At 35.9% G+C, this 17,261-nt stretch overlaps 1 protein-coding gene across 1 annotated transcript in view; it reads right to left on the reverse strand.

The window, feature by feature from the left end:
- Nucleotides 1-582: 582 nt before the first annotated feature.
- The window catches only part of TPO (thyroid peroxidase), a gene marked incomplete at both ends in the record, with an annotated part of 32,033 nt that continues 15,354 nt past the window's right edge, over nucleotides 583-17,261 (reverse strand). The window contains 7 exons of the mRNA XM_010178613.1: nucleotides 583-714; nucleotides 3,931-4,101; nucleotides 4,611-4,819; nucleotides 8,152-8,389; nucleotides 8,899-9,069; nucleotides 9,586-9,844; nucleotides 15,728-16,243. Of these exons, the coding sequence (XP_010176915.1) occupies nucleotides 583-714; nucleotides 3,931-4,101; nucleotides 4,611-4,819; nucleotides 8,152-8,389; nucleotides 8,899-9,069; nucleotides 9,586-9,844; nucleotides 15,728-16,243 (1,696 nt within the window). The remainder of the gene's footprint in view (nucleotides 715-3,930; nucleotides 4,102-4,610; nucleotides 4,820-8,151; nucleotides 8,390-8,898; nucleotides 9,070-9,585; nucleotides 9,845-15,727; nucleotides 16,244-17,261) is intronic.

Below are 17,261 nucleotides of genomic sequence, written 5' to 3' on the forward strand. Positions count from 1 at the left end.
TTGGGCACTTTGGTAAAATAGATATCCATCCACCTGAGTTTGGATTGCAGATATTCATGGTGCTTTTGACAGATTTAGGCATTCTTTTCCCAGGTCAGGTATTGCTTAGCATCAGTGGACAACTACACTCATAGTCTCCACCTAAACCTTAAGACAGAATACAGCTTCCATACATGCTGAAAAGCTGAAAAACATGAAAAGGTGTAATTTATGATAGGTCTAAAAGGTTTAACAGTTTTGCAATGTAGTAGGTGGAATTTAGTTAAGATTCAGATGCTGGGTTTAGATACTAATGGGGTGAAACAGATAGATTTGATCCTCCCTTCATACGTAGTGCCAGGAAATACTTAGTGGTTTATATGTGGTAGGAATGAAAAATGAAAAGCTTACTTCTGCATCTGTATAACTTATTAAACACCGTCATTTACTTTACAGAATCTGACTGTATCTTCATGCCCATGACTGTGTAGAGGTTTTTGTGTATGTTAACAGCTCTTCAATAAATCTCAATTTTTTTATTTTTACAGCATTGTAAAGCAGAACATACAGAGTTTTAATGTACAGTAGGTTCACAAGTATTACCAATGCAGGTTCTTCCATCTTCTGCCAGCTTGTAAGGACCAGTATGGAGACATTTGTAGCTGCCTTTAGTGTTAATGCATTTAGAAGAAGGAGAGCATGGTGGATTAATTTTGTTTTCACATTCATTGATGTCTGCAAAATGAATACACACTGATTAATAATCATTGCAAATTACAGAGAGGGATTACTACATTCTTATACACACCTTCTGCAAGTGTTCATAAATACAAGGTATTGTACACTTTCAATGACTACTACCAAAGATCCTCATTGTTACTGATTAAAACACAAAATTGGGTTTGTTTTATTGTATTTTTGATTTTTGGGGTTTGTTTTTAAGCCAAAAATGATGGGGAAAAAAAAGAAATCCACCAAAAGCTACAAATAACTACTGGCAGAATTTTCAAAAATACAAGCTGTAAACTTCTTAGCTCTTCTAGTACATGCTTATGTCCTAGGAATCTGAGCTCCTGTGTGAACTTCTTCCATACAGTGCTTTATAGAGATCATGAAAATAATAACATTGACACAGTTCTATACACTTGTAGGCATGATTATGAGAAGCTAAGGATTTAGGTTAGCTTTGGTTAAAAAATTTATAACAGTAATCTGTGATATATCACTGCAAAGATTTTTTTTCTAGACGTTATATAAGTTCTGTGAAATTACAATATCCTGACAGAATGATAAGCAGATGAACAATTATCCATTGGAAAATGTACTTAAACATATCCTTCCTGAGGCTATTCAAGACCTTTCACATTCTGATTATGTGATGAAATGGAAGACAGTGTGACGTGCAAGAAAGTACTCAATGCTGGAAAGAATGGAGTATTTTCCATATTTCTGCATTTTTCTTCTTTCTGTGTAATATTTACTTGCAGGATTGGATTCAGTTGTCTAAAGATAGGTGTCTAGCACTGTTTTAGATAGTTTCCTGTTGGTCCTGTGTAATATTTGACAGCTTGTTCAATGTCTCTGACTCATGGTCCTGGCAAGCACTGCAAGCCCATGAGCAGGCAACTATCTGAGCCTTTGGTGTCTTCTATTTTGGTTATATTCCTTTCCTTTCCTTCCCTACCACAATGTTTGATTTACTACTTCAGGCTAAGTAGCTCTTTTAAATCAGTATTAGAAACTGATCCTGTAGGAATGATTTAATGACTTAGTTTAACATTGTCACGCAGACCACCTAGGGAATTCTATCACTGGAAACAGGATCAAGCCTGATCCTCTCTTAAATTATAATACAAAGCAGTAGCTGTGTCCAAATCAAGCCATCATCGGAGACAGTCAAAAGACTAATCATGCAAGGAATAATCTTAAACTTCAGAATCCTTAAGAAACACTAACTTTTATAATACCTGTCTGAAGTAGGAAAATAATCCATTGGTCAGGATGAAGATTCCTGAATATATATTACTCCTTTCAAGAGTACATTTTGGGTTAACTCCCACTGGCTTTGTCATCATCTGAGAAGGAAAACCTGCACAGGCTTTGCCTGCACTGTAATTCAAATGTGCTATTTCAGCTTTTGTAGATCTGTAGTCATGCTATCTGTTAACTAGCTAATTCTTGTTTCCGTCACTAAATAGTGATGTCAGACATTAGCAGCTTACCATACTAGGCAAAGAGCAGTACTTTATTAAAGCAAGATAAACAGAATTATCTATCAAGAGTAAGATGACACTTAATATAAAGGAAGGTAGTATAGTCTAGCACTAAATGACTTCCTGAATCAAGAGAAATGATTACTGTCAAAGCCAAAGTTAGTAAGCAGGAATTAACAGCTCTCAGATTCCTATGCTTTTGCCAGTAGGCCACTCTGCCTTTTCCAGAGCAACATATAATTTTGAAACCATCTGCAGAAATGCTAAGCTCTATCCTCCTCTTTATGTTGCTTGACTTATTCCTAATTTGCTGAACATTTAAAAGAATGAGAACACATTGCACAGACATGCATGGAACAAAGTGCTTTCTACTATAAAAATCAAGTAGCATCTGCTTAAGTGGGTTTTGATGGTTTTCTGTTAATAAAGGCATTGCTTATTTAATATATGCAGCAGCTTGTTTTCCTATAGCAGATATACAGTCTTTTGTTTACATTACTGAACATATTAAAAGAAACTAGGACAAGGAATGATTCATTCATGCAACTATTTATTCAGTTTGCTGCCAGAACACTAATCTATTGAAAAGATTTTATTATAATTCATTTAACAGCTTTATTTCTTTATATGGTATTTATGTGGGTGGAATTCAGTGGATAAATAGGATTTCGATAAAGGAAAGAGCTGCAGATTTCATTTGACTTTTTCCATACCAGGTATACAATTAGAATGAATAGCATTCTATTCTGCTGTCACTGAAATACTGATAAGCAGACTTTATTGCAGATCAGCTGCAGCTCTTGCATTCAAATTAATTTACCACCATCCATAATATATTCCTAAATACGATCTTCAATCTTTACAGGTTTCATTTTCTCTCATGTTCCTATAAAGCTGAACAGTGTGAGTATATATATAAAAATACAAATTATAAACACACATTTGAAATGTGAACAGACAGAATTTGTTCTTCATAGCTGCAAACTAGTGAGAGTCTTGTAATGAAATATTTGCCAAATTTGCTTCCTATCCTATTGTATTCCACAGTAAAAATAAGTCAAAAGGAAAAGAGAAGATAAAAGAACAACTAAAATAATAGAAATATATTCCCCTGAATATGTGTGTGAAATGTCAAAAGACAATATCTTTTTACTGATTTTTCACCTGCTCTGCTTTTGTACCTGCAGAAATAATTCATTTCTGGCAAATCTTTTCACAGCTATTTGGGAGAAGGAGGTTGGAACTGAAGTGGTAATTAATTTGCTTAATTTCACTTTTACACTTCACACTATTTTTTTTCTTTGTCATTTTTGCTTAACTTACTAGTATGATACATGAACTACTGGTGCTGATCTAATTTTGTATCTAAAGCATCCATTGAAACAGTGCTAGGAAAATGACAACTGTCTGTCTTGCTGTTATACTGACTACATGAGAAAGCAATGTATATTTCTGATTTGCTGCTTTTTTCCCTACTGGTTGTTAATAGACTCAATTTTTGCTTAATTAGGTAATTTTTAGTGACATTTTCCTATCATCAGCTTGATTGCTGAATCAGGATGGGTAGAGATTGAGATAGCAATTCTGCAGTAAAATGTGTTTCACAATATCACGTTATTATACCTTTAAACCCAGGAGGTTGACTATGAGAGAGCATAGGAATGAGTTCATTTCTGATGCACTGTGCTGGACTTTAGCTTTTAGAAAATTCAGAAAAAACCAAAAAGATCCTAGATACCTATACAAACAGGAGCCTCAAAGTTCCATCCTTTACTTGTGCAGGTTAATTGTTCTTCTCCTTTCAACTGAAATCCATATTGACATGAATAAGTCACCATAGATTTTCCAGATTCTGAACAGTACACAAAATCACCATTTTCCACAGTCTTTGGTGCTCCACATATTTCCTCTACAAATAAAAAAATTGTATTATAAGCTCTTAAAATATTACCACCTTACCCTTGAAAATAGACATTATTCTATAAATTAACTTCAGTGAAATTACTCACATGCTTTAAGATGGTCAAGAATTTAATTGTTCTTTTCTGGACAAGAATTTATATGGAATTCCTCAGCTTTGATTTATAATCCTTGTAAAATCAATGTTATCTTCTAACATTTTATTATGCAAAGTTCTTGGTTAGTGTTTTCCATCTGTCTAAGACTCCTGCCCCAATTGCCACAATGTCTGGATATCTCACAAGCCATTCATGTTATCAGAGTGAAGTTGGCAAACACCTTCTTTTTTACAGAGAAATTTGAGAAAGACATGAGAGAGACCTAGATCTCATTTCTAAGTAGTAGAAATATGAAAGGTCTATGTCAAACCAGGAACTCAAGACCTGCCTTAACCAAAGTCAATACTCTAACTGTTGATTACTCTCCCCCATCAGAAAAGACTGGCAATAACCAGATTACCTTCCTGATAAAATTCTTGCCAAGCTTCTAATTTCATCCCAGGTACATTATCACAATGCTTAAAATCCTGTGGAAACTTTCCAAGTTGAAAGGCATCTTCTGGCACTTCAGAAATCCCTGTATTATCACAAATCACGCGGGACAATGAGTGTTTATTGAGTTCCTGCTTTTGAGCTTCTGTGAAAACATTATCGTTTTCCCACCAAAATCTAGAAAGATTGATAGAAACATTTTAAAAGATCACATTCAACGAGCTGATTATTCTTACTTTCACAGTACCTTATGTAAAAGACCAAAAATAAGAATTATAGCAAAATGTAGGTGGAAAGAGCAATAACAAAAATAAGTGCTCTGATTTGCAAATTTACATACCCAGGTTGAAAGCCATGAAAAGACTAGTGTGAATCTGACATACTGGTCAACTCAGGTGGTGTGTTATAGTCACACAGTTAAAATTATTCCTTATTCACATATGCAGAATCACTTTTCCTTAATGATACTTGGTGACAAAAGAAGTTACAATCCTGAGAATAAGTGAGAGTTGGAACTAATGTGTTTGAACTGGATGCTTAGTCTTGTGCACACAAGCACTCACTGTGCACATTCTTTTAAGTATAAATTACAGGAGAATTACAGGAGTGGCCATAATAGATTCCCCCATACCATAGTTTTTGCATTCTGCTTGTCATTACAGGATGGTTAATATGATGACAGGTATTGCTGAATACTTCTCTGTTTAATATGGAGTTCCTCATTTGCTAAGAAAGCTGTAGATATGCAGATTAATTAAGGCAGAAATATGTAAGGCAGTAATTGCACTTTTGATCATATAAAAAGGTAAGCTAAGAGGACTGGCTGGAACAGAGAGGAGCTGCTTTTTCCATTTTGTCAGATTGTGAGTACAGCGGTGAAGTTATAAAGGTGTATTTATTAAATTATATGTTATATATATGTGTGTATGTGTAATTAAAGATAAAATGAAAGGGAAGCAAAATACTAGGGGAAAGAAGAAAAGATAAAGATGTCATGAATGGCAAATACAATTGCTGAAGAGTTTGATAGCATGTCTGCTTTAGTACATTAAATAACATTAAGCACTGCTAAACTACTAAGATAGTTCCCTGTGGTACTCAGGCCAATTAGGATTTTCCCAAATGCTAAGGCAAGATTTGTGGTAACATGTAGAACCATTAGCAGTAGAGTATGGATGTGATGACATGGTACAAATTGACCTCAAGTTTAACACAGGACTTGAGCATCCACAACATTGGGGAAAAATGCTGGAATTTCTAGAAAGGTCTTTGGGTTTTGTGTTTACATTTTTCTGATCATAAGGGAACAGCAATGTTGACTGTGGACCTTTTCCAAACCTGGCATGTGTGCAGCATGTTAATGTTTTTATGAACCCCCTGAAATGGTACAATGCAAATGAGAAGTCTGATAGTCCTGCTTGTGTTCTGGGGAACATGAGGGCTGCTACTGTGCCTTGGCGGGGCTTTTCAGGGCAAACTGAAGTGTACAACAGGAGTGTACTAAGAAGCCTACAGCCACTTACAATCATAAAACTCAGTTGAGTAAAGTAAGCGCATGTGAAATTTTGAAGATCTGGCTTTATATATAGGCAAATAGTTACCAACAGCAAGACAATTAGGGGAGAAAGCTGTTCCACTTTGCCTGTGTTGGAGGAGGAGGCAATCTGCAGGACCAGGGATGGGATGAATGTGCCATACCTCAGTAGTCCTGTGACAAGAAGTGAAGTGCTGGAAATTTGCTACTGTAAATCCAGAGATCACAAAAAGATTCGGAGCAAGAAGAAACAGAAAAAGAAAGTAAAGTGTTATGGAACAGAAACAATTTGTTCCAGATGATTTGGCTGAGGTTAATATAGTACCTGATTTTAGTGTACTAGAAAAAGAAATCCCTTCATGTTTTGTCAGATTACTGACAAAAGATTTTAAGTTTATCAGGATGAAGTTCAGTCAGTCAAAAATTCCACTTACTCCTGATTTCTGAACTTAAACAAGTATGTTACAAGAGATGTTCTGAAATCCTTACTTACTGACGTGTCAATTAGAGTATCTAGTAAGTGTATGTAACACTATCATGTAGTCTTACTAGTGCAGATATAGATAATGTCCAATACTCTGTCTGACAAGGCACTGGAATGAATGTTAGATTTTTCCATTCTTAGACCTGATATGTGACAACGTTACATGTTGTTACATACTTCTAACTTCTCTTAGGTAGTTCCTTATCATAATATTAATGACATAATGTCATTTCACATTTAAGTTAGCTGAGACAAATTTTGTAGCAGAAAGTTGGGGAATACTTTTATTACTAGAATTCTCTTTTCCTCAAGTTGGCGTTAATGTCAAATTATGCTTAAGGTCAGTTAATGCTAGTAATACCATAGAATACTGAATAATAAGTAGTATCATAAGGCACTGAATAATGGAAACAAAGCTGGAAGGCCCCAGATAGGATCAAGTATGCCTCTATGATTCAGAAGACTTCCAATCATGTTTTTGAGACAGCCAAGTGGAATGTTTGCTGTCTGCACAATTTGTGCTAATAAGATACTACCATTATGATTTACATTGCTTTTTCCTGTGAGCTAATTAATTAATATTTTTTAAAGTTCAGACTTAAATTCTGCCTTGGATGCTTATTTACATAATGGTTTCTTTCCACAACTGTGACTTATGAGAGGAACTTAAAGGTGAATGTAAGGACCAGATTTACTTAAAACACCACTGCTAGCATGGTGTAAGCAGTTTAAAATTAGTCTTCTCATGAGATTCAAAATTATTGCCACAATTACATGATGGAAATTAAAAAAAAATTGGCTTTATAGTTGCTTCAGGAGCAGAAGCAAGATATAAACTGCACCTTGTACCCCTTTGTGACTTGAAGCTACATTTCTCCTGTCTTCCTGGTGTAAAGGGTTGAACTTGCACAACATTCTGGTGGTTGTTGTGCAGGGTTGTGGGACATCCTATGCTGCGCCCAATGAAGCAGCTCTAGGAGCACTCTGCAGTCCCAGTTCACATAAGACCTGGTACATGAAGTTCTTATTATCCTCTTTAGGAACCCTGAATTCCATCTCTCTGCCTATCCCTTCTCTCCATGTTTGCTATAGAGAATGTTGATGTTCTTCCAGTTAAAGACCCTGAACTCAGATAGCCAAAGCCTGCACAGTACTACATCCATCTACACTGAATTTACCTGTCCCTAGCACAACTAACTGCTGGTGGCAGCTTGCATTTCCACCAGAACTGCAAAGTTGGGTGTCTCAGTAACAATCTCCGTGCCATCTGGAACTGAGAGTATATACAGACCAAAGAATAATAAGTAAAAGTTCACCCAACAAAACTGAAGGAGTTAAGACTAAAATGTGAAAGTGGCAGGAAATAATTTTTTAAAGCATGTTAAAGTGTTGTGTGCTCTTATGTTCTGGGAAATATCCTCACACATCTGTAAAATCTGTATTGCTTCTGTTTTTATTACACAAATGATTCAATGACTTGAATAAACTCACCGGTCACCATCCCTTAGTGCTTTCATCTGCTTTCCAATTATACATGCAAACAAGGGACCAGTTCTAGCACCTGGAAGAAAATCTTCTACCAGACCACCAAGCCAAACATCAATATTGCTAGGATTATGGTACAATTCCATGATTTTTTCAGTGACATTGTGATTCTTTATTACAGTATTCAAGTCAGTTTGAGTTTCCAGTTTTAGTAAGCCACAGAATTCTCGCCAGTCATTATAACCTGTAAATATTAAGTTAAAAGGAAGGTTAGACTTTGCTGTTAAATATGATAGATTAAATTAATAAATTTGTAAGCACTGGATTCTGACAACCTTAATCATAGCCATAAACTATTATGTCTAAAAATAGGCCCACTGTTATCGGTTAAATTGGTCAGAGGAATGATGGCAGGATTTGACACTACAAAATATGCAATTACTACCTCATTTTCATGAAAAAAACCCAAAGATTTAAAATAATTCTCCAATATTTAGGCAGTGAAATAATGTTAATAGATAATAGGTTAATGCACTGAGTCTATAAAATGCATGAGCTGCATTCATTTAAAATGCTGAGGAATATTTTCTTTCCATCAAAGTTAAAAATACTAACAAATTACATTTTAAAAGAGACTTAAGTTACTTTTCCGATTACCAAAGCTCTTACTTAAAAGCTTATGATTGTATTCCAAATACAAGCAGTTATAGTTCAGTTAACAGTTGGAAAAAAATTCAAGAAAAATCAGTAGACCTGGGAGTCCATGGTCACGGCCACGCTGTAAATTTAATGATGCTAAATCAAGTGAACCATTATTGGACAACACAAACAGTTTTTCTGTTAACTCTTCATTTAGCAACTGATCTTGCACCTGCAGTTTTGCTGAATGTGCTAGAAGACCTCTTAGTAAAGGATCCAAGCCACCTTTAAACAGAAAAATAAATGTAAAGTTATACATGTAAACCACTATAACTTTAAAAATGTGAATGAATATATGTTTCTATGTTTTTAAACATTGGGCACATAGGCTTTTACATTCGAATACATGCTAAAATCTGCTTCAACTTAAAATAGAAGCAATAGTGCTATGAAAAGGCTTCATTTACTTCTTCAGATATAAGAAAATTTACAACCTGATAATAGATTAATAAAAAAAAAGAGGTATGAAATCTCTTAATCATCAGTCATCAATCATCAGCCTATTGTCAATCTATCAGATTGGTTTAATCTGGAGAGTAACTTTTGTCTGATTCAGACAACTCAGACTAATTGTTCAATTTTTTGTTAGTGCTCTGGAACCCATTCAACAACTTAAATCAGTGATACAATTAAATAAATATTCCCATTCTTAATTCAAGGTAGGTAACTTTGAAAAAATGTTACAGTATTCTGGGTAAAAAACCCAAACAGTTTAGATAAAAGTATACAATAAAAACATACCTTCTTTAATGAGTCTCCAAGGACTAAAGAAAACTTCATGCAAATGAAGATTAGGGAGTTCTGGATCATCTAAATATTGTGCATTCAATCGCCTTACTATTGGTTGGATTGTTGCATGACCAAAACGAAAAGCAGCTGTTGAAAATACATTAGAAACTGTAGGATTCATTGTGGGATCATAACCTGTATAAAGGCCAATATACAGATTAAAAGCATCTGGACCAATGATTTTGGGAATGTAATCTCTTAAAGTAATAATCTGAAAGAAAAGAAAAGGAAACATTTATCATTCAATGTTTTTATAGATTAATAGTAATGATTTCCATGTGCTGAGTGCCTTTTTCTTCACTCATCTATCCCCAAGCATTTGGCATGGCTAAGAGCAATATTAGCTGGTAAACAATATCATTCTTATTTTTGCAGTAAGAGACAGATATCTGAAGAGAACCAGTGACACAGCTCAGTGCAGTATGACAGCCAGGCCCCTGTTAGCTCCTATCAGAAATGCTAGACCAAAGCCTCCTGAACCGAGATTACCACTATTGCTCACTTCCAATCCATGAGGGTAATCCAGCTCATAGGAGGTGTGCTGAGATTTAAAGCCCTGTCTGTGATGGTTTAAATTATAATGGACTTAAAAATGACAATGAAGGAATGAATTGCTTTTAAAGCTTTCAGAAATGGTTGTTGATATGAAGAAATTCTATTTTCAGTCATATATTTGTGACATAAATCCTCTTTACTGAATATTTGAAATGACCAGGCTTTAAAATACTGGTGACCAGACATTTTATGCTAAAATCAAGCCAATTTATAGACTCCTAAAAAACACACTTCAAAAATGAAAATGCTGATAAACACCTTCTGTCAAATGCTTTTATAATGTAATAGCATTACAGTCGCATGAAAAAAGCATACGAGTACTCATGACCAAAAAAAAAGGGAAAGCAATCTAATGTACCAAATAAATTGAAAGGTTAAACATTATGCTGAACTCAATAAAACATAATGGGATGAATATGAACCACAATGAACTCGATAAAACACCTTAGAGATTCAATATAGTGTGCAATAAAATATACAGACAAATGTACTTTGAGCTTGATATAGTGCGTATTGAAAAGCTAGTTGGCATAAAATGATCTTATGAAAAACTTATATCTTTATTTTAGGCACGGCACAGAGACAAGCAAACTGCTCCAGAATCTGCTCACTTTTCTCAACAGGCAGAGGTAAGAACCTCTTTACGTTTTCAGTTTAGGTCATGCATTGGACAAAGTATTTGAAAGACAATAGGTTAGAATTCCTTCTATAGTTCCTTTAATACAGCATATGAAGAAAATAATTGCTAGAAATTAATAACGACACTTTTCAGAAGGTTTCACAAGACAACAGTTCTTTATAATTTTAGATTTAAAGTTAGTTTTTACAAGCAAAGACTTTAAATAGGTCTAGGTTAGCCATGGACACAAACATGTGACTATCACTGTCAGTTTTTGGCTTATTGTTAATGAAATCCCAAGCTAAGATGCTCATAAAGGCCAGATTCCCTGAAGGAAAGGGCAATTCTGATTTTTCATTTGCTCCAGAGGTAAGATATTAATTTCTTGGTCCCTTGATTGAGGGTTTGTCATTTCAAGACATGAAAATTAAAAGGCTAAGGATAAAAAAGGGTCTTATGCTTGCCTTGAGCTAGGAAAGGGGTCTGTCTGATGGAACCTTCCAATGGGTAGATGAGGATCCAGCAAGTGGAGGTGAGTTTTAGACAATAGAGACTATGAGGATGTTAGTAATAGGGCAAAAGATGATACTGCCAGAAAAAATCTGGAGTCTGACAGAGAACCATATCTAAAGTACATCGGCATGTAGCATACAGTCTTTCTGTAGTGTCTTAACAAACCTTGCCTGAATTTGAATGCATGAAGTCAAAGAGCAGCTTGCTACAAGTTCTCATAATTGACATATATTTAAGTTTTAAAGAAGGTGTAAACAACTGACAGACATAAAATTTTTTTTTAAAACTTCTTTTTCATGTGCTCCCTGTTCTGAAAGAATTATTTGAAAGATTTATTTCCAAGATTTATTTCCTTTTGTATTTGGCATAAATAAGCATAACACTTTCTTTCAGTACAGTGCTTCTTCAACAACTGAGATTTTCCTGTGGAAATAAAGGAACGTGCTTGTCTAGAAATATGTAAAGATTTTCCTTTCTGAAAGCCCTCCAGTATTTTCCAAAGTAGGTGTGAATGGAAAAGGAAAAAAAAAAAAAAAGGCTGGAAGAGAGAATTTAAAAATATGTGGACTATCGTAAGAGCAAGTATGGTCAAAAGTGCAATTGTCTTTCTGTTGGCCAGAGGTAATGGCAAAGGGATAGTATCTTACTGAGACAGTGAAGAGCCAATTAAATGAAGCTCCTGTGCTTGGAAAAGATTATAGAAATAATAGAGAACAACCAAACATAGCAATGATAATTAATCCATTAATGTGTTATGCACAGCTGGTTTGAAGCTCTCACTGTAAATATTGAAGGATTTACAGATGATGTTGGAGACACAAATTTACAAATGTAAAGAGTGATTGTGTGAGAGTTCAACTTTTAATAAAAAATGAACACATCATTATAGTTCTGTTAATAGTCTGAACTATACTCCTTATAAACCTAAGTTATGACAACGTACAACACATGCTCTTTTCCAATATCTATTATTTATCTATTTATTCTTTATATATTCATAAAGTTTAAGCTCTGAGAGGAGTTATCTAATAATCTAATTTCAAGAGTAAGTTTCATCCAAGTTAGCTATGTTGAACCTAATAATTGTAGTTAAGTTTGTCAGCATCAGAAAGCACTTTCAACCCATGCCTCAGATCATGGCAGAGAAGTAGGGATGTAAGATGGTCAGAGAACTCAAGCAAATGTAGAAGGAATTGAAAAACACTACTTGTATACACTGAAAACTAAAGGCAGTTGTCAGTTACAGTTGGGTTCAGCTGGCAGCAACACCATTAATTCAGAGTGGTTCTCTGATACTGTCATAAATCAAAGAGAATTTGATTCAGTTTGATCTGCAAAACTCCTGCTTCACTCTGACTAGTGCCTCATCATCCAGCTCTTACAATCCAAATGGCACATCAGGGGAAACAGTCACTGGAAGGAGCAGCACGTGCACATGTAGTTTCATCCTGCAAACCATGTATGTATGAAATAGTAATGTTAAGACTGTAGCAGTTGCATAATTGAGCATTTTTTCCTCTTTTGTCTACACATCATTTAAAGGAAAACAAATCTAAACTATTTGCTTTCAAATAGCTAAAAAGGAGAAATGCTAATTCTCATCCTGTTTGCTCAGGTCTAAACAGGAATAAGCAAAATAAGCAGATAGTTTCATTTCAGTCAGTAAATGGCAATGAAAAAATGTCTTTTTGCACAAAACGCTAGGTAAATCAGGATATGTATTTTTATCACTGTATACTGCAGCGTTAATATTTTAGAGTTAAGCATGTGTCATTCCCATAAAATACAAGGGGAGAGTTAACCACCGTTGTGGCTCATATAAACTACTGCTTCTCAGTGAAACATGTCTACAATGCAACCAAAAAATCTGTTTTGTCCACGATATCAACAGGCAATTGTTATGTTTGGTAAATTTGTCAACTTTCTATTATTAAACGCTTGTCACTAGAGATATTTATGGTGTCAAAAAAAATCCAAAACCATCCAGGAGGAAAACTATGCTTTAGAGAGCAATTTTTTTTTCATTCTCCTTATTTGAGAAAGAAGAGAAGGCTTTGTGTTCAGTTCTCTGTAATTACACACACACAGGCAAAAATAATGCTTGAAATTATTAATTTCAAAACGAGAGAATTTTAGAAATGTGTAGCAATTGAAACAAAATTTCAGAGTGGAAATCTCAAAGTAACTTCAACTAGAACTCTCATTAGTGTACCAGTTTTCATACCATATTAATAGAGATACTCCAATTATTTCTCTTGAATGAATATTTCTAAACCAGCTACATATAACTCAAAAACATTTCTAATGAGCTATAGGCAAATCTCATTAGTCTGTCATACTGGCAGAGATAATGAGTAGCCCAGATTCATGCAGTGTATTTCTTTGCACAAAATATTTACTTTCAGGCCATATTGTTAGTGGACCTAAATCAGAAGTATAGTGATACAGAGGCCTACTTTTGGACTTGCACTTTTCTTCTAACAAGTTAATGCCATTATTTTAATGCTAACAGCACATTTGCAGCACAGGAGTTGACATGGTTAATGCAAACAACATATATACACAAAAAAAAGGACTGACTAAATACAATGAAATTAAGTATGTTACTTTTCCAAAGTTATATGGCCTTAAGTGTGAATAACAACACACCAGAAAATGCAGGTGGTTTCTTAAAGGAAACATTCTGCATGTTTTGCTGACTAAAAATTGTGGCAGAAGAAAGGAAAAATATTTTACCAGAACAGTGAAATTTTCCTTACTCCAGCTCCAATTTATCTTAAAAAAGTCTCTTTTTGGTACTAAAAAATATCTGTTTCTTGGAATTAGAAAGCATAGTAAGTCCCCAAGCTGTCAGTTTATTCTGGTCCTGATATTGGTCCGCCGGTATTATGGATTATAGCAGACAAACTGAATCTCTGTCTCAGGTTCCCTGATCTCTACAAACTTGGAGGCCCTGATGAGAGTTGGTGGAGCAACCTGAGTATTCAAACCATTGAAAAGGGGCTCACGGTATCATCCATTCTCCAAGGTCACCAGAGAGAGTGGCCAGACTCTGAACCTGGCTGTGAAACCTGCCAAGATGAGCCAAACTAAAGGAACTGTCCCCTAAATGCCACACAAGCTAAAGGGGAGGTTACCTGCAGTGGTAGGAGTTGTTGTGGGATGCAGGGAGGACATGACTTGGGGGAACTGTGTAAGAACTTTGTGATGTTTTAAGGGGATTGTGGGAATGTGTGAAACACTATGGAGTACTCAGAGAAAGGACTAAAGGTGGGGAAAGGAAGGAGTCCAAGTGGACAAGCAGGGGAAAATGGAGGGAAAAGGGGATAAAAAGGGTTGTCTGAGTGTAAAGAGTTATTTATATGTAAAGGGCAAGTGTCAGGATGAAGGAGCCAGGCTCTTCTCAGTGATGTCCAATGACAGGACAAAGGGCAGTGTGTGCAAGCTGGAGGATAGGAAGTTGCATGTAAACATAAGGAAAACCTTTTTCACTGTGAGGGTGACAGAGCACTGGACCAGACTGCCCAGAGAGGTTGTGGAGCCTCTTTCTCTGGAGACATTCAAAACCCGCCTGGACACGTTCCTGTTTTACCTAGTCTAAGTGATCCTGCTCTGGCAGGGGGGTTGGACTGGATGATCTTTCAAGGTCTCTTCCAACTCCTAATATTCTGTCATTCTGTGATCTGATCACTGTGGTCATCTGACTGAGTCCTGTTCTTGGTCTCTGCAGTTTAAGCTATATTCTTTTGAAATTCTGTTTCCAACTAATCCCTTTGTGGATGCAATCTCTATTCTGAGTGTGTGTGTGCTATCACTAGTGAGTTTCCAGCCCGACCAGAGATGATGAGCAGCATAAGAAACTTGAGAAACTGCAGAGACTCTTCTGTATTATCCCATATTCATTTTTCCTGGTGTCTCCTATCAAGAGTAGGCCTGGAAGTTTATGTATTAGTGCTTCATTGAGAACTTCTTAGACATTTTTACACAGGGAAGTTATTAATTTATATAATGCCTATAAGAAACTAAGCATTTTTAACACCATGTAAACACAGAGACATTACTTTTTGTTTCCTTTACAAAAATACTATAAAGAAATGCATCTGAAAAGGCCTCTTGAATAGACAAAACAGACCCTGGAGAAATCCGCAGAAATATGTAGCAGAGTAGAAACTGTCACGAAAATCAGAGCACTGATGGGTTAGGACAAACAAAGGACCAGGACATTGCATTCAGGAAAGTGGAAAACAGAACAAACTTTAAACATGTCAAATTTGAAGCTCAGAAATAGGTGGCAAAGAAAAGGTAACATGATGTCAAAAGCCACTCACAGAAGCATATTTGAAGTTTTGTGATCAATTCTTTTCTAATATTCACTGCAATGTGCAGCTAAGCAAATAAGCAGCCAACCTGATGCAGAGCACCGACAATTTTTCGTGCTTCTTGGTAGACCGTCTCAGCACTCCAGTGACCGTTGATACTTTTGAGCGCTCTGGCCAGGCGGTTGTGCTCTCTCAGCCACAGTGTGTGCATAGCTGCCAGAGACGTGACCTCGCTGGATCTGCTGTCCCCAGCCATAAAGCATTCAATCCTCTCACCTTCACTTGTGTTTGAGTCTTGTGCACAAGGTGATGGCATCTGGTCTGTAAAAGGCAGGTACTCTCGATGGTTATCATAATATTTAGCATTTACTTTCAGAAGGCCTTCTTTGCTTGTTAAATTCCTCAGTTTGTTTTCCATAGCAGGGGTACTACCATAGACTGTAGAAGCATCAAGGAAGGAAGTTAAGCCATTGATCTGTTGTCTTGCATTTAGTACTGATAGATTTCCAAAGAGAATACTATGATCACCAGTGCCGCATGCAGGAGATGAGCGGTAGAAGGGCAGGCAATCCATTGCTGTGGATAGTGTGTCATTGGTGGTCACCTGCATTAAAAACATGAGTATTTTCTGAAGTGAAGATAACAGATATCGATGTTGAATTAAGACTTGTGCAAATACTTCCATCCTTTGTCTCAGTTCTCAGTTGTTCAGGTCACTTCTACTGAAGTGGCATATTCTAAAGCCATAAAGACTGTTCTCCAGATTTAAGCAACTATAGGGTTCAACCCTTTTTAAGCAAAGACAGAAAGAAAACCCAAAACTTTTACTCTGTCATAAAAGCAAGTCACTGACATAACCACTTTTGCATAGATGTACACCTAAATTTGCCTGACTTCACAATCAAACTTCGTCACAAAATGTCTCATAGTGAAGATGTGAACAGCTGATCAAATTATGTTCTACTGAGCAGCGAGTGAAACAGCAGGCTTACACATATACATAAAAATGTAATGAAGAATTTCAATGTCTGCAGCAGCATGCTGTAAAAGTTTTGTTTCAATACTTAATTTTATTCCAATTTCCTACCTAAAAAAAGCATATGCAATTATTCACTCTGCTTTCTGCCAGTGTCCCACAATCCTTCTCCCACATTATTTTACAGCGACATGTGTCTTACAAGTATTAAATTCTGACTATCTTTATAAAAAGTAAAACCTGCACATAGCCTTTGACAAATGAAAGACTTCCCAGACCTTTATCAGTTTGACCCACACACAGTCGAGATACCGAGGTCAAATGCAGATCCAGCATTTGTGTGTTCATCAGCACAGATATGGTCTGAACCATCCTGTCACTTGGTCAGCTATTCAAAATGTAGGTAAAAGGCATGAGAAAGACATGTGGGAATTGTCAAATGAGATCTAGGGGCATAGGTAAGAGTATTAGGAGAGAATACAACCCAAACTAGACAGCCTGAAATCTTGTCACAGTAGAGCACTGAAAACGGTTATCTGAATAACTTAATAGATGTGTTAAGGCACAGAGGTGTGAGGGCAGCAGAGATGTTGGTGAAAAAGGAAGAAGGATAAACGTTTTATTTGCATTGCAGGATGTTGAAGAT

Source organism: Mesitornis unicolor, unplaced genomic scaffold (assembly GCF_000695765.1).
Source record: "Mesitornis unicolor isolate BGI_N332 unplaced genomic scaffold, ASM69576v1 scaffold13682, whole genome shotgun sequence".
NCBI lineage: Eukaryota > Metazoa > Chordata > Aves > Mesitornithiformes > Mesitornithidae > Mesitornis > Mesitornis unicolor.